The sequence below is a fragment of the Bombus flavifrons genome, chromosome 4 (genome assembly GCF_040668555.2).
Source record: "Bombus flavifrons isolate JBK064 chromosome 4, iyBomFlav1_principal, whole genome shotgun sequence".
NCBI lineage: Eukaryota > Metazoa > Arthropoda > Insecta > Hymenoptera > Apidae > Bombus > Bombus flavifrons.
Genome location: NC_138445.1, coordinates 6,200,302 through 6,224,284, shown reverse-complemented (window position 1 = coordinate 6,224,284; position 23,983 = coordinate 6,200,302). Strand labels below are relative to the sequence as shown.

General features: G+C 28.1%; 1 protein-coding gene across 1 annotated transcript in view; it reads right to left on the bottom strand.

Moving 5' to 3' along the window:
• The window catches only part of SamDC (S-adenosylmethionine decarboxylase), a 28,000-nt gene extending 4,017 nt beyond the window's left edge, over positions 1-23,983 (bottom strand). Inside the window, exons 1-2 of the mRNA XM_069111217.1 lie at positions 23,628-23,983; positions 18,122-18,208 (exon numbers count right to left, since the gene is read on the bottom strand). Of these exons, the coding sequence (XP_068967318.1) occupies positions 18,122-18,208; positions 23,628-23,758 (218 nt within the window). The 5' untranslated portion in view covers positions 23,759-23,983. The remainder of the gene's footprint in view (positions 1-18,121; positions 18,209-23,627) is intronic.

Sequence of the window (23,983 nt, the reverse complement as noted above, 5' to 3'; positions counted from 1 at the left end):
ACTTGATCAAATAGTATTCTTACTACGGAAGCATTCATAACTTCCACTTGACTATACAAATATCACGATTTCTTCTAGAATTTACTATACATATATTATTTGCGGGTTATCATTGATATTTCGTATAGACATTGACCCTAGATTTTCTGAGTAAATAAAGATACACGAGTCACATTATTAGTCGAAACGAAACGTGATAATAAGTCAAGATAAAACGTTAAAGTACAGTGACCACAGACAAGATAACTGTGATACTGATTCAAGTACGATAACATAGAAATATAAATGAATAAAGTATTGATCTCTCCCTAAATGTCGCATTATTTCTCGCAAGTTCCATTTTCTCTAAATCCTTTGCAGTTTCTAAACTTCGCCCTAGAGAAATCCTTACTTTTCTATTAAATCTGAAATTAGTAATCTTCTGAAAGATCTTTGTTCCTCTTTTGTTATAAGACAAAAATTATTCTTGGTCTTGATCATTTAAGATTACAAAAGATTATTGTAATAATAAGGTAATTGTAGTAATAATATTGCAATAATGAAGTAATTATAACAATAAAGAAATAATCAAATTTGATAAAGATTATATAAAAAAATGGCATTTCGTTATTTATCTATGGGAGTATAATTTATAAGTATTCATAATTTAAATAATTATATAATGCAATGTCAATTAGTTAATCCAGACTCATAATGCAGTAAACTCTACAACAATCCACTCGTGAATGGAGGACTCATTTTAATGTTTAGATCTCAAGTTCTCGGAAATCAGCCGCAATCGTTATTAGTAAACCATCCAGCTCAATAAATAATTATAGCTACAAGTAGTATACTAGTCATGTAGTACACTAATATATAAGTAGTAATTATAATGTCCGAATAAATGGTCACTCTTGCATATGTACATATATTTATTTTGTGTATAAACCTAAAAAATTTTCTAAAACGAATAAAAAGTTCCATAATTTTCTAGGAAAAGTTAGCATTAAATTAGATGTGTCAGTATTATCATTATTCTAGTTTATTAAGTATTATCTATGTAATTCATTATTCAAATTTATTTCGTGAATAAATTTAAACAATTCTTGCAATGTATCATAAAACAAAATCTTATTGCAAAATATTCAAAATTAAACAAAAGAGAAAAAAGAGTAAAAACTCATCCAATAGATCTGTTTAATTTGAACATAAAAACAGAAATAGATTGGGTATTTACAATATGTATATATGTTACAGAAATATAATAATCTATGTGCTTACGGGTTACATTACTCTCTCGTAAAGTAAATCGTTTGATATTAAATTTCATTTGAGAAACAAATCTAGTTTATCTCTTTTTCACATATATATATACGTACGTATACTCGCTCATTCACTCACACTTACATACATGGCGATGTACACGCTCACATGCCTGTCATATTGTGCAACGCGGAAAAACTGCGATGGAAAAAACAAGTATGAGAAGATCTTTAAAATGTCGAAGCATGACTGTAGCGAATTATAAGCACCACAAAGTTTTAATATATAATAAAAGGAAAATATTTTGAATTATTTTATAGAATTTCCTTTAATTTTACTAAATTTTGCAGATGCTGCTATATATAATAAATAAACGTGTACGTTTCCGAATATTATGCGTATTGATTCAAACTCCTGGACTTTGTGGATTGATGAAATTTGTATCTTTGACTTTAAATGACATCTGATGAACATTTTAAGCACACGGCATGCATTTAATGCTCCCTTATAATTGTTCATACAATTTCTTTAAAACCACTGAATTTACATTCTTTAATATTCATATGTGTTTTATTAGATAGCAATACGTATATCACTATTTATAAAAAAAAATTACATGAAATTACATAAAGTTATAATATTTGCAATAAGTTAAAAAGCAACCAAAATTGTAGCAAAGATTGTAGGCTTTAAGCCTCACTACAATAAATACAAATAATAATGATAACAATTATATTGTATTTAAAAATCGCATCAGAAGGAGAACAATGAATCAAATCAATAATAACAACAACTCATCAATGTAACCAGCAATTGCATTAAAGATTGACTAAAGCTATCTCAAACCATCAGAAGTAATAAGCTCATAATTCGCTAGTACATAGTGGTTGTTTATATGTTTTAGAGGCGCATGTGACCTAAAATCTGAAATAAAAAAGAAAGGGAATAGTTTATCAATTACTATCAATAGTAAAAAATTGCCAACTTTTACTGGTTAAAATGGTGTATACATATATTTAATACTTGAACAAAAGATGTGTATTTAATCAAATCTTGCCATATATGTAAATTGAAAATGTAATAATGAACAATAGAAATTTTATCGAAAGAAATATTACGAATGATAATCTTTAGTTATTAATCAAAATATATATGTTCATTAAAAACTTCACCTGCTTGTGTCAATGATAAGGTTATCGTAGACAATACAAGAATTAAAAAAATGTTCATTCATAATACGCATATATATTAAGTAAATTTACTAATAATGTATTTTTATGTATGAAGTTGTTCATTTGTCTGTCTGGCGAATTTGATAAACGATTATCAGATGTAAATTTGAAAAATAAAATTGTGTAGACATCGTATATACTGTACTTACCTAGTACTCAGGCTTGGGCAAACGTTATTTCAAATAAAGATAAAAAAATAATAATTTGAATTAGTTTAAATACTTCCTTACTTTTATTTTAGAAACAGCACAAGGAAAGCAAGTTTATTTTGTGTTAAGATCAATTAAACCATTTTCAAATAATTTTTTATTTGAATTAAGATACTAAGAAATAAGGAATGGACAGAAATAGTAGCAATAACAAACGAAAAACAATTATACTTTAGACTTTATGCATGAATGAATAGAGAAATCAAAGAAGAACAAACAGGAACGAAACACCAAAGATTGACATGTACATAGAAAATAATATTATAGTTATTATAAATATTATAGTTAGATAAATAGGGATGTCAGATTTAGTTCTAGGAAATAGAGACAAAATGTAAGAGACGAGCACATACAAAAAAAAGGGTACTTTAGTGGGCATAAGCCTCAATATAATAAACGAATACAATACAGTACAATTTTAATTAAGATAATTATTTTATTATTACCTCCCAAATAAGATTAATAAATTATTTGAATTTTAAATCATTTGCTCCTATTTTAATTTCAATTATCCTTGAATAATGCATATCTCAGATTATAAAGAAATCAGTATTTCTGACAATATTACTATAATAGAGTCAGAATATTACTTCAGGGAACATTTATTCAAATACGGAATATCAGACAAAATAGAAAATTATTTCATTAATTTTGATAAAAAATATTAAAATTATATAATAAAATAGTTCAAAGAAATATCATTTGCTTATAGACTAATACATAACTATTTCAAAATAACACCTGGCCAAATAAGATATGTATATCATTAAAAAATAAAAAATTTTACAAATTTAATTTAAACGTAATGAATTCTTCCGCATGATATGAAGAAATATCAAAAATCTCTATTGAGATTCTACCTTTTTGATTATATTCCTAAAAATATGAATTTACATAAGAATCCGCAATCTAATCATAATTAATCATTAATATTATCGGTAGCCACTGATTTCATGGACATGGCATCACTCATAGTCTAAAGTCTAAAGCTATGCACAGACAATGCGAGGCAGACCCGCGAGACTGTTTCACCACGCTCGAGTTTCCTCGTGCTGTCACGTAGATATAGTATGCGAGGCAAGCAAGTGAGGCAGAGAGAGCAGTTACGCTTTCGACAAAGTCGTTCAATACGCAACCAAACGAAGCGAGTAAAGAGCTGTGAGCAGAATTGTGCAGATTTACAATCAAATTACCAATTTATGCAACTCTTAATTGTAATTGAAATACAATTACGAAGTACAATGTAATTGAATCAAAATTATGAGTTAAGAGCTAATCAAACTTAAAAGATAATAAGAGGAAGGAAGAAGCCACGTAAGGATTTCAAACAGAAAAACATTATTATCCGTGATGAATATGGTATTATTCATAAGCATAAACATTTATTTCACCTTTTTAAAGTTTTCAGCTGTAATTCAGTTACATTGTATTTGAATTACATCATACTTCAATTACACTCATTATTACAGTAATTAGCAATAGGGATTACAACGTAATTGAATTATTATGTAATTGAAGTACAATGTGATTAAATTACGCAATTAAATTACAGTGTAATTCAATTAGCACAATTGTGCCTGCAGGATACCTCTGATCTCGCCAAAAAGTCGACAATTGTTGGTTCGCCCTGAGACATAATGATATTTTTGGTTTAATGCCAGGCAGACTTGATGAGTCTACAGTCATCAACATTATTGTCAAAAAGAAAAATGTATAAAAAATATATGAGAAATAAAAGGTGATAGCAAAAGTAATATGTGTTATGTAAGCTAAAACACAGCGTGTTGTATAAAATCGTAATAGTCTTTACATATACGTACGTATATTATATATCATGCATGCACGCATTAGATACACGCGCTCACTACATACACATGCAATTACATGTATGTAAGTAAAAGTGTATAGAACTTGTAGATAGCAATACATAGTAATAGGATGGATCGCAGAAAAGATATTGATGACTAAGAAAGAGAACTAAATGATCAAACTACAAGTTCAAGTACAATTCCATTTAATCCAATGATATAATTTATATGTTCTTCGTTCGTAATAAATGTCACTGATGAATTGATCGAAGAATTTGCGAAGCTAAAAAATCTGCTATCATATTGTATCAAGTTGTATTAAGTATAAATAAATATTTTATGTTGCCTTTTAAGGAGAATTACAGTGGGTTGCCATACGATTAAATTTAATATAATGTATGTAGTTCTTAAAATCTTGTACGAGCACAATTCCACTATCAAAATTTGCAAACTTAATAACGATCAGAGAAATAATAAATATATGTAAAACTAAAATCAAAAGTTCAAGTCAAGATATTGTAAAAACACATTGTATGCAATTATACTACTATTGCCCTTTTGAGTACCCAAAGCGTACGTGATTAACGCATATGTAATGGCTAAAAAAAGTATGGACATACCATTGTATTTATTATAGCATTTACATACTAATTAATTGGATCGAAGTATACTAAATTTTATATCATTTAATAATATGTACCTTCATATGGCTACAAAAATTTCAAAAAAGACAATGTTAAATTTTAATCTAGAATATTATTTTTTGTACATATTATCTTTAGTATTCGTTATTAATTCTCTCTCATATTGATTATAATTTGTTATTAACTCACATTCGGTCAGTTTGGAACCAATTACATTTTTCTAATGATAAAAGGTACATATCTCGATTTTGAAAAAAATTCTTGCAATTTATCGTTTTAATAGTATGTTGAACGTCTTCTTAAAACGTTAGAAATCTCTTTTGTTTGTAAAAGTGAGAAAATTTTTTGAATCATAAAGTCATAAAGTGATTTGTGCGAATTACGTGTTTTTTTTATAAACGCAGGAAAATAAACGCACGAGAATATGGATTTACTTTGTATTTATAAATGTACATCTGCAAATTTTGCAACAGGAACGTATAAGAAAAAATATTTTTTAAATTGACAATATTTTTCCTCAATTTTTTAATCTCATATTGGATCAAATATCGCGAGAACAAATAAAGTAAAACCAATAGGATTTTATTCGCAGTAAAATAAATAAAAATTTACCAAGAGCAATGAAAGAAGGGAACATTTCATTACGTTGAATTCCAACGGATATATACAAATCAGGATACACCAGAAAATTTTTGAAAATTTTTCATTGCTATTAATCATTGCTTTAAATAAAATTAACGAACTTACAAGCAAGACAATTGAACATAAATGAAATTCGTACATAATTTTAGAATGCGTTTTAGAACTAATTTAAAAATGTGGCCAAAATTTTATCACCGCTTCCAACATAGATGAACAACTTTCAATTGATCTTACATAGTACTATCATATTTTATGTGAGCATATATATTATTTTTTTATTACGTAATAATAAATGGGAAATACAATATAGTCATTGATATTATATTAATAATTAATTTATGATTACTTTTTTTATTTTCCCTTCTAAATATTAAGTACTATTAAATACTGTTTTAAAATATGTATGAATGAAAAATAAACATATTTAAACAAGTTAAAAAATAAACCACATAAGGCTAAATAAAATTTGTTTATATTTTAACAATGAGATCCTAACTAAAACTTAAGTTTATCTATAGAACACGCTAACAAATATGTGTACTTGCTATGTGAAATAATCACATTGATATGAAATATATTTTGTTTTAGTTTTAATTTAGTTTCAGTTTTCTGTAAACCAAACCAACCAAGTTTCTTTTTCAAAGCTATTGGACCGAAAAGTAGAAATAAATGAATAGTAAATGAAATGTATTTTAAATAATATATAATTTGAGTAATATTAAAATAAATATTGAAGAAATATTAATCAAAAGCACTTTCAATATCGTATTTATGCAAATACAATCCTATTAATATTTACATGAAAAAATAAGACTGATAATTTAAAGTGCATCTCCATAGGAGCTAGATTAAGATACATCTGGTATATGTAATTAACTATGAAGAATGATTAGATTAGATTAGATTAGATTAGATTAGATTAGATTATTATTCCAAACAGCAATGCATATTCATCACTAATACAATACACAACAAATAAAATAACAGTACTCAAGATATTCTAATAATTATCTATTTTTAGTATTCATCTTATTCCAAGATGAATGATTTTTATCAGTATTCAAAATAAATAAAAATATGTGTAATATCTTCCCAAATTAACATAAAAGAATGGAAATAGTTATATAACTTCGATTATTTTGCATCGATTAATGTTTAAAATGATAAATAATGTAAAATATTAAATATTAATAAAGCAGGCGATATATTAACGAAATAACGAAGTAATAATTCATAAGATATTAAAAATAAAATTGTATTAAAAATATTATTATACCGAAATGTAAAAAGACATAAGTAAAAAATAAGAAAACGTGAAACAAATTTTTTGTCATGATCAATTTTGTCTCTAAAAAGTTTAAAAATGATAACCATTTTTTCTTTAAACATATCATTTTTAAATGGTTACCATTTGGTAACCATTTAAAAATGATATGTTTAAAGAATCAGCATTGAAAACTGTGATAATATTCGTTTACTCGATGATTTTCCTCGACTTAACAATGTTATCAATAATTAATTTATTAATAAACAAATACTTTATTTCATATATTTCCTTTTCAAGAACATATTCTAGTATGAAATTCACTACATTTAATCCTATTACATTCTTTGATTCATTTTCATTTTGGCCCAATTATATTTTTATCGTTAATATAGTGTCGCTAATATAACCTCGTTGTTGATGCGACGTTAAATCTTAATTAAGATGAAAATTTCTTAAATCTGAAGGAAAAGCGAAATAATCGTCATCGATATATATGATTTTTCATTTCAGCTCTTTGCTATACATATACATATATCTATTAAATCTTTTTCTTTGTTAAAACGAGCGAGAAGAATTTCCTTTTTCGCTTAATTTACATTATTGAATTCTGTTTTTTATAGTATTATTATGAAATAGAATTCCAAGGATTTATTTAACTCCACCGTGTTCTTTTCGTCATTACCAATCCAATCGTATTTTTCTGTTATCTTAGAGCATCTCAAGTTTGAGCAAAATATGAAAAAACTGCTATTGGTATATATGATCTTTTGTTTTAATTTTATGCTACACATTTGCTTGAAACATTAAAAATCTTTCTGTTGATTTAGACCAAATTAAGATTAACAAATATATAATGAGTAATAAGTATAAAATACAAATAGATAAGTATAAAAATTCTAGGATCTTAGGGTTAATATTTCTGTTGCTGAAAAAAGAGATAAACGAAAAAAAAAGCTATTTATTCTTTCCTAGTCTAATTTTCATTGGTTTCTCTAATTTTATAAAGTGTTTCTTTCTTTTATAGCTGTTTTGTTAAATGCTTAATAATATAAATTACATCTTTTCCTTGACTCAACATATAATTTAAAAAAGAAGAGATCTTCGCAATAATTTCATAAGGTTTGGAGAAAATTGTAGTACTTCTAGTAGGTACTATGATATTTTCTTTGTATCCCTGATTTCTGTAATGGGCCTGTGTGTAGGCTTTATTCTTCTAACACATTTTTGATATCTTAATAAAACAATATGTAGGTTAATTTATTTATTTATTATTTCACTACTTAGTACATAATGAGTTAACTTCTCAATTGTTTTGTTCGATTTGCCTATTGCTTGAAAAGGTTTTTACGAAGATAGGTATTTTTATTGATTGCTTTAAAATGCTAGTATGTATTAAATGCATGCAAAAATTTTAGTCTGTTTTTCAAACGTTAATATATGATTACTTTTCAGCGATACCATTTCCCGCCTTTTTGTGCAATTGTTTCGTTCTTATTGATCCGCCTGAAATGCCAACTCCATGATCGATTGGTGACAATAATTTCACAAAACAACAGTGGGCATAATGACAATAACGCTAGGCTGCGTGTAATTCGAATCCTTAACTTGGGTTGGGAAATTCTTGCGCGCGCGGCGTACTTTCCAGATTGGACACAGATGAATCAACACTTATTCAAGTCGATATAGCACTTTTTAACCGGGCACTTTCGAAATGTTGTAGAAATACGAAAATGACCCAGTTATCTTTTTTTGACGGAATCCGAAAGTTGACAGAAAATCATACAAATTGGAGGAAAATATTTCGATTATAATTAAAAACATTCGGGCAATTTAGACACATAAAAACAAGACTTCGTAAATACTTGAATCTAAATTTGGGAATTTAGATTTTATCTCCACGAAGACTGAACTTCACATTTCAAGCAATAAATGAACCTATTACCTGTGCCAAATGTTACTAAAGAGACGGAATTACATAACGATATTTTCATTCTATTTTTGGTCTGCACGTTATTTGTTATTTAGCAAAGCTTCCGCGCAGTAATTAAAATATTTGAGACTTTACAACTTTGGAAATTTATATTCCTCTATCAAAAATAGATATTTCGTTTATTTTTTCTTGTTCAGTACAAAACTTTATACTATTATTTATTAGTTGATAGGTTTTATGTTCCACACCTTCGCGCGCGTTTCGATTTCGATATAATCATTGACACGTAATATCACAACAGTGTTTCGATTTCTCTAGCGATTTCTTGATAAAACAAATCTTCTAATTGATATAAAAACCAATAAAAATTATTATCTTATCTATTGTTAAATATTTATCTGGATAATTGACTTTTCGTTAAGGCGATATAGTTTAAATAAATGTGTAGAAACGATTTCTTAATCGTACTTTCAACAAACGGTATGCGTAATCTACGAAAATTAAAGAATAATTTGTTTATATATCCAAGCAAATACAGAGATAATTAATAATTAACACATTTAAGAAAAAAGAAACGTAGATATTGATCAAATCGATAAAGATATTTTTGAAACTATTTAAATTCACATTTATTTCGAAGAAAGAAAAGGTGTTAGAAAGTATTATATGATATATTATACTTTTATATACTATATTTTATTATTTTGTACTTTATATACTTATCATATTGTTAATATTTTCCAAAATTATATTAAATATGCATATCTGTAACATAGATTATACTATGCTTTATGTCTCACTACAATAAACAAATACTAATAATAATTATTATTATTATATTTTACGTATTTCTTGTTTTAAAAACTACTGCATACACAGTGTTTCACTAATTCTATATTATAATATTATAATTGATAAGTATCATAAAATTTGTTCTTTTCATTTCATTGTACGGAGATTTTATATTTTGTACTCTACGTACATTCCAAAACTACAGCTTGATAATCTTGAAAGAATTCGCATGCTATTTTAAAGGTCTTATCATCTCAAGCAAGAAAGTTAATAAGAGTTTACAATTTATCTCATTGCTTGCAAAATATGTTTGATGATAAATATTGCTTCCGCTTTCCTTTGTTCTCCAATATTTTATTTCTTTTCTCTCCCTTTCATTCTAACGATTAAATTCTACATTTGCTATATTTTAATATGTGCTTAGTACGCTTTATTTAAAATTAAAAATACAGATATATGATTAGGAGCTTTGTTTCTTCAATAAAAACTTAATATTCAGGATATTTAAAAGTAAAAAATCTATTGCCTTATGGTCTTATACCACCCATCAAGAAGAATAAAGAAATATTTAATCAAGAATTGTTTTTACTGCAAGATGAATGTTTTTAGTTTAACATGTAATTTTGTACCTGTAAAAATAGTTTATAAGCACGATTTACTCGTCCAAAATGAACAATGTAGTTGAATTACATAAATAAATAGAACAAGGCAACAATATTTAGAAATATTAGGTCATCCGAAAAGTTTCTTTCGTTTTATAAGGAAATAATGGATGCACAACATTTTCCATTTTATATTATTTTATCGAATTACGTATGAGCCATTTTGTTCTATCAAAATAAAGATCACAACGTTCGACAGATTAGGTTTCATGTTTGTATAAAGATGCATCGTTGTAAAAGGCGTGTCTGTAAAAGAAAGACACTTTTTGGACAAACTAATATGTAGATAATAATATGTAGATATGGTACGTTAATTCATAATTTAAACACTTGAAAGTCAAAAACGTAACTTTAGAAGTGTTATGTTCGAATGCAAGGAAAACATCAACTAAGCATTTACTTAAAAAGAATCAAAAATAAAATTGTATACCGTCATTGATATTAGTGATAATCTTTAGCTGTGGTATGATATATTCTCCTGGATCTCTTTAAGCAGTATATGTAAATACATATCTCTAAATTGATTTATTTACTTCTATTTAACGTGCTATTTCACATCTATTTAAATTACTCACAAATATAATATTGCTTAATCATTTTTTTACTCCTCTAAATGAGTACTGTAAGCTCACTAAGTTTCAGATTTTATTCTAAAAAGATAAATTTTGGATTCCAGTTTTAAATGTGTTAAAAACGTAAATTAAACACTTCTATTATCACTTATAATAGTAATAACAACAACAATAACAATAATAATTATAATAGTAATAATAATAATGATAATAATGATAATAAAGTAGTTTAGTATGATAAAATAGTCGCTTATCGACTTCTGCTGTTATGACCTTATCTCGGTGCGTGCAAAGATTTTTCTTATTTTCTATTCCTATCATCTCTCATTACTGACTATTATTAAGCACTCCTGTAGTTATTTTTAACGCTTTAATTCCTGTATATTTTAACATTTTAATTACTCCAAATTTCCTTAAAAGATATGGAGAATACACAAAAATGTTTCAGATTGTAGAATATCACTAGAAGCAACTCACTTTTATTCGATTTTCCTATGACCTTGAAGAAAGTTTACTTTGAATTTTTCCATCGAAAATCGATATTTTCTATTCCATATGTTTATAACGAATACTACAACGTTTTGAAAACATCATCTACTTTTGGCCTTTAAGCGAACCATCCCTGAGATAGAAACTTTCGAAGCTGATAGGTTGCTGACATTCGCATTACCCGATGTACAATTGTTTGAAAAGGTTCTTACATGATACTTATATCTATGGATTGATTTAATTTTGTTGCCATCCTTGAAATTGTTATATTTCAATTTTGCCTCTATTTCAACAAACAAAACAAATTTTTAATGTTTTAAGAAATCGTTTCACATGGAATTGTAACGAGAAGTCGCATAACTTTTTTTATTGTGTATTTCTAAACTTTTGTTTCAGATCTTTAAAGCCTTTCGGAAATTTACAATGGAAGAATTCACAATGGAGCAACGAATAAAAAGTAATTAGAAAATAGGGATTGATTACTCTTCGTGACATAATATTACACTAAACAGTAATCTTTATAGAATACAACCTACGTTGATGAATAGCTCTTGGGTTTTCACTTTTCGGTATCCGAAAACCTGGTGTTCTGTTTAACATACCCATTGAGCTGAAAATGGGCCTCATCTCCCATTAGAATAGCATTAGAACAATGGAACACTGAATTTGAAAATAAAATCCAATTATTTTTGCTCGTTGTTCCGCTGTGAACATTTCCATTATAAATTTTCAAACAACAAACTTTATAAATCTGAAACAAAAATTTATATATATACAATAAAAAGGAAGTTATACAACCTTTAAACGGATAAATGACCTTTGTGCCACCTTGTGCTAATAATAAATTTTTAATATATTATTATTATTTTCTGAGCTTTCAAGATATTTTCCAAAGTTAATAAAATACGACTGGTTCAGTAGTAGAACTAATGGAAAAAGTATCATATGTATTATGATATATAAGGAATGGTTTATAGAAGTTTTACTTTAAACTGAGATAATACAACCTTTTTGTGACTGATTAAGATTTAAACATTACAAATTATAAAAACATGACTGAGCTAATTCTCAATATAATGGTTGGTGTTCAGACAACTCACGCTGCAAGCTGTTAATATATGCATGTTGTATGTATGTACACATACATATATTATGTATGGACGTTTCTGCATTCGACACAATGCAACGACTCGTCTAATATTAGACTGAACATACAAAGATTAAAAGAAAAGAACGTATTGAATCACATGTTCTATTTTTTATAAAGAAGCAATTTTAAAATTCAGTACACTTTCAATATCAATGTTATTTTAAAATTGTTTTTTTATTTCGTTTGGGGGGCTGAACATGCGTTCTTTCATCTTTTTCAAAATTTTCAAAATATTGCTTGTCATGATATTAAAATATCATTTCTTTTAAGAATTGTACTTTTAGCTTTTACAATAATACTTTTCGTCTTGTTAGCTACTTTTAAAAGATTTACATCTTTGAACTTTCCTGTTTTTTCAATTATGTCTTTACTCTACTTATTATGTTCTATAATCTTCATATGGAAATGTCTGCTTGAATGTTTAAGATAACTCCTTTAGATTCTATCAACCAATATTTACAATGTACATACAGTTAGTCACGAAAGTCTTCATATACTCTATAACAAGGCTATTTTTATTAAAATAAAATTTTATCGCAAAGGTAGAAGTATACTCAATGCACAGACGAGTAATTATGTAGGAGCAACGTATGTATAATATATGTATAGGACTTATATAAGAGCTACATAAGAGTATTAAATATAGTTTATTTTAAGCGAAGTAAGCTAAAAATTAATTTACAATTAAAAACAGAACACGATTTCCAGAAAATATCAACTGTAGTTTTAAATAAAAAGACTGTATAAACACAATTTTTTTTTCCTTTGATCTGTTCGAATATTTTTATACAATTTTGCTACAAAAGTTATTAAATTGTTACTTCACACTTACTAAATATAAGATATAAAATGACCCTGTTCTAGAGTATATGAAGACATTATATTGACTATAAGATTTTATATTCATTGATAGTTAAATATTGTTTGTCTATTAATTTAAGTCAAACTGAATGTCGAATTGCGAATGCTTTCTTGTTTCATGAATTCTTTGACTCACACAGTACACTGGATACATACGAAATTCGAATCACTTCCCTTTATGAATTTAAATTTACAATCAATTAATCATTCTGTGGTCACAGCCACACATGATATTGGTCATACTACTCATGATTTTCTAAATCTAAATCTTTTCTAAATCTTTTGACGATATTAACCTTGAAAATAAACAATATGGTAGACCTGCAAATATTTCAACAAATCTAGAATGACAGTAATCTTTCGAAACTAATATTTAAAAAATTGTGTCTCATTGACAAAAGCGACGCATTAAAAATGTAAGTTCCTATTTGGTATACTCTAGGTAAGATATCGAAAGGTAAACCATGTGACAAGATAAGGAAATGGTTGAGGGAAAGTAGACCGAAAAGTAAAACAGACGGAAATATGCATATATATTGTATACAGGCTATTTGTATTCTATATTTTCGACTTATTTTTTCGCGTAGAATCACCCCCTTTCCGCTTGTACCACCAGTTACCAACCACCCTGTATATCACCGTTTCTGCGAAGATAAGATGTGTAATATGAGAAACCGAGATAGGGTCGATAAAACATTTAGTTGAACATTGTGTAGCCATGGAAAGAATGAATTTAGATGTGGAGGAAATTTTGCAAGATGGGAGGTAATTGAAGAAGATTTACATTCGAGATTATGTTATGTAAGTACAAAAGTAGACTCTTTAATGACGTAGTGTGCAAAGGAATACGTATGAATGATGGATGAGGATATGGATATTCAAGATATTTTTGTAAACCAAGCCCGATTTCTTTTAAGACAATTTCTAATCCGTGAGGTTAGAATTTAATGAATACATATTCTACAATGTAATTTCATTATTGCTCTTAAACTTAGTTCAGATACGCTCCAGTACAGTAGGCACGTAGCAATTTACACTGTTTACTTTGGGAAAGATCACAACGGATGATTGCGATTCAGCCTCGTTTCATCCACAGTGATCCTCTAAAGCGAACAGTGTAAATTCGACTTTACCTGCTACTTCCCTACTGTACTGATCTTGTCTGAACCAGGCTTTATGGAAGAAGACGTGGAAATGGTATTAGGGGCAATGGGACAGGTTCGAGGGAATAGAGACACTAAGGAAGATAAAAAAGGATGAGGGAGGGAGGGAGGGAGAGAGAGAGCAAGGAGAGAGAGGGGGAAACAAAGGGGTTAAGGGCAATAAGAAGAAAGAGAAACGAAAGCAATATTAAACTCTGGGAAGAAATTAAATAGGAAGTATGGCGAAAAGAGAGAGTGAAAGAATTTAAATAGTATGATAGGCGTTATGTGAGATATATATATCATCAATTCAATATATATATATATGTCGGAGAGGAAAGAACACCGGAGCCTCTGGAATGCTGGATAATCCCGCAACATTGTAACCTGGAGTCTACTATAGCTGTAATTGAACAATTGTAATTATTCAACCTAACTGTAATCGTCCGAGATTAGTAATAGTGAGCTTGGGCTCGAGGCGACCGTCGGTCGCCAACGTACCCGCGGTCAAGGGATGAACGCTTTGTCTAACAAAGGTATGAAGTAATTTTATAGCCGCCCTTAAAAGAAATATCCCTGGCAAGACATGACAGTAAACATTCTAACGGTCTCTGTCCCGTGGCCACACACAGCTCCTATTCTGCGAGTAAGATGTTTGCCAGATGTCGATGTGCCCATTAGCAACTTTCTCTCGAGGGCGGCTAGCATCTTTTCTAACCACCGGTATGGAAATTGACCAATTAGCAGCAACGCCAATTTCCCTTACCCTCTGAACGAAGACTATCCTCAACGAATCCGATGATCTCGTGCCCTTAGACACACCCCGAGATAGTTTTCCTCTGTGGCATCACCGGGACGAAAAAGGCATTCTTTCACGCGATCTCGTCGACTAAAGGGAGTAACGTTCTTACGAATTATTGTTCAGACTTAGACTTCGCGAGCACGTTCATCCATCATCCCATTGACCGCGGATTCGTTGTCGAACCCGAGACCATTGTTGCTAGTATCGCGGGTGCCTAATCATCATAGTCAATTGTCAAATTTGTATCATCCGCGCCTGTGCTAATAAACCGTGTCTTTATTGTATCGCAACGATGGCTAATTTCAATGAAGACTCAACAAACACCCACAATCCTGACCACAACGCCTCCCCGACATATATATATATATATATATGTATATATATATATATATATATGTATATGATGCGTTAAACTATAAAAAATGAAAAGCACGACGTTCATATAGCTACTGTAAAACGCAGAAAGTTTTTCAAAAACGCAGGAGCAGGACAAATGTTAAACTCAAAAATCATATATAAATAAATATCATGTAATGTCTCCACATGTAAGCAGTGAAAATCTAAAATACGTAATTTATAGACGTAAAGTATATAGTATGAATGAAAGTATAGGTAGAGAAAAATGAATGAAGAAAGGTAAACATAGGAAATAAGAAAAAATGTAAATAAAAGCTAGAAGTCCTAAGCCGACAGGTAAGAACTACATATATATAACAAATAAATAAATAATAAATGATACTATCGCCCTTAAATATTCGGACATCTTAATCAATTCATAATAGTACTAAACTAAATACAAAACTTACCCTTCGACGTACTATCGGTTTCAAATATCAGTATTCAAATTAATTTCGATATCGATTTCTTCCTGCTATATATTGGATTGTAACATATGAAATGCCCGTTAGATTGCGTCAAATTCTTTATTCAGATTATATCAAAAAGTATGTTAATTTCTTACAATATAATTTACACAAAATTAAATGTCGATCTATGTTGTTTCTTTCCCTGTATTCTTTTGTTTGGAATATTGTTGAAAATTAGGAGTATTCTCTATCTATAATAAAACAGTGAATATTCTAGTCTAGTATTATGCAAAATTTTTATGTATAAGTAAGTATATTCCTTTTCGTATCTTTTATTTTGGCGCTGGTTGATGAAATAATTCAGTATTCCGTAGTTTCTAAGATGAATGTGTCATATCAATAAATATATTTCTTATACACGAAAAACAATTATTTACTTTCCTTTATTTTCTATCATTATTTGTAATGATAAAATATTTGGCAAATAAATAATTTGGAAATGATATGTCTGAAATTTATGGATTTATTCATCTGCAGTTTTGGAATTTACTTACAAACAACTTTATTTTCAAATTATTTTATTTGGAGTAATTATTTGATTTATTTATTCATCATTTTTATTTGAAATAAAAGATGTTAAATCCTATTTAGAACTTTTTCTATTCGATTTATATAGTTTACATAAAGAGCTTCTTAAACAATAAAACAATTTTACAACGTTATTATGAACACCAATTTTCTTACAACATTAGTTTTTAAAAATCAATGTTTTTATACACGATCATAAAGAATAGAATTAGTCAGAGATCTTTTTATCTCGCAGTTTTTCATTACGTTATATTTTATGAAAAATAGAAAAGTGTTCGAATAATTTTGTACGGCAATGCATATAAAAATAAGTTTGTAATATTTACAAGAATGACATTAATTTAAATAGAAAGATGAGTAACGAGAAAATTTAGTAAAACGAAGTTCCATTTCTTAGTCGGTGGGACTATAAATAGAGTTTATCTTTCTATTTATATAAGATCCTATTTAAAAATTTAAAGTTAACCTTCATAGGACTCCTTAAGATTATCACAAAGTCAATATCAGCATCATCTGTTTACCTTGATATGCTACAACCTTTGTCTAAAATATTTTCTCGCATCTTCCATGTTCTTGCAGATATTTGTCATCGAAGAGTAAAATAAAACACTGTGATTATATCTGATTCATATGATTAACCGATTCAACTGTTATAAATTACTAATAAGTAGAATGCGGATATTTATACAGGGTGGTTGGTAACTGGTGGTACAAGCAGAAACGGGGTGATTCTACGCGAAAAAATAAGTCGAAAATATAGAATAAAAATTTTTCGTTTGAGGCTTTGTTTTCGAGAAAATCGACTTTGAATTTTCGTTCGGTACGCGTACACTTTATCACGTCTCGTTATAACGGATCTCACTATAGATCGTTGTCTCAATGGAAAAATTAAAAAAAAAATTTTTTTAAAAATTTGTATTCTATATTTTCGACTTCTTTTTTCGCGTAGAATCACCCCCTTTCCGCTTGTACCACCAGTTACCAACCACCCTGCATAAATTCATATTTTTATGCGCACGATTAAAAAATTGAAACTTGGATATAGATAATCGTTTTATTTATTAAATATTATAACGTGTATAATATTTTGGCTATTTTATATGTTTATGCTTATTACGTACATTCTGTTCATTCTTGCACTTAAAAATTTTGTATAAATGCGTAAAAATCCAAAATCTACTAATAACCCACATGCAACGATATACAATATTTTAAGAGAGCGTAAGTGTAAATTTTTAAACTAAACATGTAAGAAAGATATGAAGTGTTTATATATAGTTTACCTGAGAACATAAGCATCCACATGCTCGGTGCGACAAATGCTGATAATCTCACAACGAACGATTTTTAGTAACGATTGCCACTTCCATCTGAAATAAAATTTTATCTTTGATCAGTATAAATTTATATGGAAATGAATCTTAAATATCGTTTATTAAGTATTTTCTTTTATTATCTATCGTGTTAGTTATTTTAAAGAGTAATACGTAAAGAAATGTATATTCATAAGGAGTTGAGTATCATTCATAAACAATAATTCAATATTATTAATAATTATTCATAATTATTCAATATTCAATCGACTGCTTCTTGTGAACATTTATATAATTAGACCATTAATTTAAACTATATATGCTCCAAAAGGTATATGCGAAAAACATTGAATAATATACGGATGATGCAATAAATACAAATACAAAATACGTACAAGGTAAATCTCGTATTCAGAAAAATAATCAATTTCACATTTTGGTGTTAAATAGAGAATAAAAATATATATATCTGAATTATTTTACGGAGTAAGCTAGCATATTAATTAATTAACATTTTATCATAGAGAATCAATTAACAATTTTGTCATTCACGGATTAGCAATACAAAAAGAAAAGGTAAAGTGCGGTATTACTATAACCAGTTATAATTTTCATAGCATGCATGAAATAGTCATAACGGTAAGAATCTGGTAATAATATCAGTTCATTTACAATTCGAATATAAACGATGCAGAAATTATAATGATGATATTTACATACATGAGAAGATAAGGATAACTGTGCGAATCGATCGAAATTTAATTCGTATACGAGATCAATAATAGTTGGAGAAAATTGTTAGAGGAAATTCTTAGACGGAATTCTAAGAACATGAAAAATTGTATAATTTCTCATAATGATATTTGATATAATACGTCGATACAATATACAATGTGTCCCAACAATCATGATACAATCGGCAATAGGGTGATTCGTGAAAACATAAGTCAAAAAAAATTTTTTTAATATATATATTACACTTACAACTAACTCTATTGAGCCAACCAACAAATTATAATATGTATAATATGATAATGTGGGTATCGTATGCACGTGGATAACACTCAATAGTGCTTTCACTTCATGGTCGAAAGTATAGAATAAAATTTTTTAACATGATATTTCGTTTCGAGAAAATCGAGTTTGGAAATTTGTCAAGTATACTTGAACTTGGCTAATTTCAAACTGAACGGGGCTAAATAATAGAGAGGGCATGAATTTCTTGAAATAATTATTTCTTTATTCGTTTCATTTCACTCAAAATATTTTAATATTCAAATGTTTCTATTACCGTCACATTTTACACGACTAGCATTCAAATGCAGGTGTTGAGAAATAATAAAATAGTTTTCTCTTTGACCCTGAATTCTATCTTTTGATATTTTACACTTATTTCGGTTGCCTAAAAAATCCAATATTTCTATGAATCTCTTAATTATCTCTAGACATTTCGATTTATTCGAAACAATTTTTTACTTGTATCTATATTTACGTAATATTTGCATTTAGTTTATTGATTACGTCAGAATATTTAGCTTAATATGCAATGTATAAAATGCCGGTGGACAAATATGATTTCTAATCATTCTATATCATTAAATTATAACATGAGTAAATTAACTGTATTACAGTACAACGTATATTTTTGGATTTTTGTATGTCCATACATGTGTATACTTGTGATAAACGTTTTATTATTAAATCAAAGTGAAAAATGATATCAAACATTGCATTTAACGAGCGAATATGAATAGCATGGAGCCTGGATAATATTTAAAATAAACTATTTATTTAATCCGTTATAAAATGTTACAGATGTTACAGATTTTTATTTTGTTACAAAATGTAAAGTAAAGTAATTGAAGTAACTGAATGTTGATGATGTTGCATTTTACTGAATGTGGAAGCAAGGTATATTTCTATATATGACTATTCGTTTAACTTCAAATTTACTTATATTTGTTTTCTTAAATCTGTTCCTGTTTTCAAAGACATATATCTCCCCCTTAATCTTATTTTATTTACTTAATATGTTTCAATATACATATTTATGAATGTTGTTGTGTGAAATGTGGCGATAATAGAAACGTTCGAATATTAAAATGTTAAGATAAAACAAATAAAGAGATAATTAATTTTGAGAAATTAATTGTCTTCCTGACGAAGTAAAGAGCTTTCCATAATTTACTTTATTTACAGCAAATTTGAGGAAATTAAAACTGTAATATTCTTTGTAACAATTTGTAAGTACGAAATGAAAGATTTCGTATGCAAAACAAGGAACAAAGAGTAAAACGCTCTGCATATACTGTACTGTAATATACGCTTCTGCATATTTTCCGTTTGTGCTTGCCAACACGTTTAGTTCGTCTAATTATAAAAATTTATAGTTGTTCTACTGCCTTCTGTTCTTATGCATTACTACGAGAGATAAATATATAACGTGTATAACGAAATCCTTTGGTATTTCATATAAGTGTAATATTATGTAGTAAAGCACGTCAAAAATTAATGTGATATTAATAAATACAGTAGTCGTCAAGAAGCAATGTTTACTAACGTAGATACAAATATTAGAAATTAAAATTAATAATTAAATAATAAAAATAACAATAATAGTTATAATAATAACAATTACATTATTGTACTTGCAGAATTAATACAGATTATCGAACAAATACATGTATTGGGAAAAGATAAGCTAGGAAACAACACTAGAAAAAATAAGTAGAAAAATAATTTAAAAGAATATAACGTCAATAATGGCGCTATATTTCTACAAACATAAAATTTATTACACAGAACTTCAAAATCCGACACTTTCATGCTTTTCAAACATTTCGAAATACAAAAAATAGATAAATGTTTAATTTTCTAATTTGTACGTATAACAGCAAGTACGAGTTCATCGAATATAAAATAAACAAACATTGAAGTTTTTACTACACAATTTACCAATAAAATATTAGTTTCTTTTTAATTTATTATTTCGATCAAAATTTATATGGAAATTTAGATTATATTAAAATTTAAGCTTTTATAACAACAAAGTTTTATATAAATAATTAGTTTTATTTTCTCTCTGAGGAAATTATAATGCTGCCGAGTGTTGCTGTAACGTCCTAACAAATACTCTTTCCATTTTCATTTCCTCGTAAAATAATGTATATTTTATATATTATTTATATATAATATATAAATTATATAAATTAAATAACATTCACTTTGTATTACGCTACTACGCTTGTATGTGCTACTTACGCTAGAGTGTTTTACTCTTTTTTTTTGCAACATTCATTTCTTTTTTCATGTATAAACTATTTTCACATATTTTTTATACTATTTTCTTACAAAATGATAATAATTAACTTGAGATATTTTTCTGTTAAAGGCTTTCATAGTAGCTTCTCATTGAATGCAAAATATAAGTCTCTTAAGCTATGTGCATACAGTGCGAGGCGTATAAGTACCTGCCTCGTACCGAAATGTATCTTACGGCGAGGCTGCCTCGGAACGAGCAAACGATGGTTGGTTTTTTGGTGAGATCAGAGGTGCCTCACAGTTCCTTCGTTTGAACGTGTATTGAAACGACTTTGTCTAAAACGTAACTGCTACTCACCCTGCGTTACGCACTCTACGTTCTACGTCTACGGTACGGCACGAGGTAACTCGAGCGAGGTAGCTACATATGAGGTGAGGCAGCCTTGCGGGTCTGTCTCACACTGTTTGTGCATAGCTTTAAACTCTTCTCATGTAGATATAGAATAACTATATACAAAACGTGCGTAATGAATGTGAGTATTATATTTATATTCGCGATTATCAATAAAAGGATAACTATTAGCATGTTATAAAACATTTATCAATTATTTAATAAAATTTATACATACAATATGAAATTTTTTATAATTTACACGTTAAGTAATACAAAAATGTAATTATTGCACAAGTTTCGAAATTGACAATAACATTTCATATTCCTACAATGTCTGTCTATTTCTGTCCGATAAATGCATACACGGTTTATTAAATTGAAAATTTGAAATATTTTGATAATATTTATTTGACACAGTTTGATTCCCAATTAAGTGAAAATATATTTATATGCAAATGTTACATAAATTATACAAATGTATTCTAAATAACTATATAACGTGCGTTTCTCAAAAGTACTAATAAAATGTTAACAAAGTAAAAAATAAAAAGTAAAAAATAATACAATTACTATTAAGAATAATATTCTAATTATCATACTTCTTCATATAAGTTGCATTTATTTCCTGTTAAAAATTGATCAACCAGTAGATACCACCCCATCAAGCCTACGATATCATCGCATGTTCACTAAATTATTTAATTAAATAAATCAATATCATGCAATATATTCTAAGACAATAGATATGTATTACAAATTACATGATAATACTATATATCAAGCAATATAATTCTTCCCTAGAATTTTAATTATACTTTAAAATATTACAATTTCCTGTAATAATACGATAGTACCACAATTTTCGGCTATCTACCTATACTAATTGTTGTACATGATTTGTATATTTCGCATTAATGTTGAAAAAAGCTTATGTCATTATGTGTGACATTAATTTATATTCGATTTAAAAAGTTAAGAAAATGTTTATGGTCAACGTAAAAATTGACACCTACAAATTAGCGTTTTTTTCAACCAATGATTTACTCTAAATGCTAGTAAAGTACCAGAAAAAAGGAAAATCGCATCGGTGCTTATGTCTATTTATATTCAATTTAAAATAAGGAGATAAAGCGATGTATATACATATCAGAGTCTCGTAGCCTCGCTTTAAGCGGTCGGTATTACTGGAACGAGAAGAGAAGGTGGGCGCATCGATCTTCGCCAAAAAACACGACATATATATACTACTGTAAAATTCAATGTATTCAATGTAGTGCGCCGAATATTTCTCCAACAAAATCATTTTTTTTAAGTCAAACACCGACTGCAATATTCAACAATTTAATCAAAGTAAGAGAATGATAATTCATGCGAAATGTTACAAATTAATAGTTTTCTATTTTCCTGTCCAAAATATTAACACACGTGAGAAACTAATTTTCAAATGAGTGTTAGGTTAAGCGTACTAACGATTATGACCAGAACACTATATCACCAGGTACCGGCGATATGGTCATGGTTGCCAGGCCGGTTTTATTTTATCAAAACATTTATTTCAAATAAAATTATATGTCATTGATCAATTTTTAATATTTATAATACCTCGAATTGCATTAAGCTTTCGTAAATAAATTGACGTTCGAATATAACTAAAAATTTGAATATTTTTATTAAACCGTATTATACAAAAATTGATATTACATGGAATATAATAAGTTATGATGAAATTTTACATAAAATTATATGATTAAATTTAAAAGATTACTACGACTAGAGGAAACAGTTGATTAAATATGAGAGAGATAGCATGTTTCAACTTACTGAGGAATCTGCCTAAGATCGCCCTGCTTTCTGTTTATGCTACTGCTGCTTGTGAACCAAATCTCAAGGAGTTTCTCCACTCCTTCGAAAAATTGCACACTGTCGGTGCTGTCGTTTTTGGTGGCTGCCATCCTTTAGAGGCACAAAATTTTATTCACAACTACGATATATGTGAAAACAAACAAAAATTTCCTTCTTGAGTTTGTGTTTCGCTCCAAATGTATGATAAACGAACAGTCTCACCGAACTTTGCTTCACTACTGAGTACAAGTGATCGAGTAATCATATTGGCGGTGGTTTCTATCTCTCTCACTCTCGTTCGCGTGCGCAATATGGTAGTTCCCATCTTTTTCTCT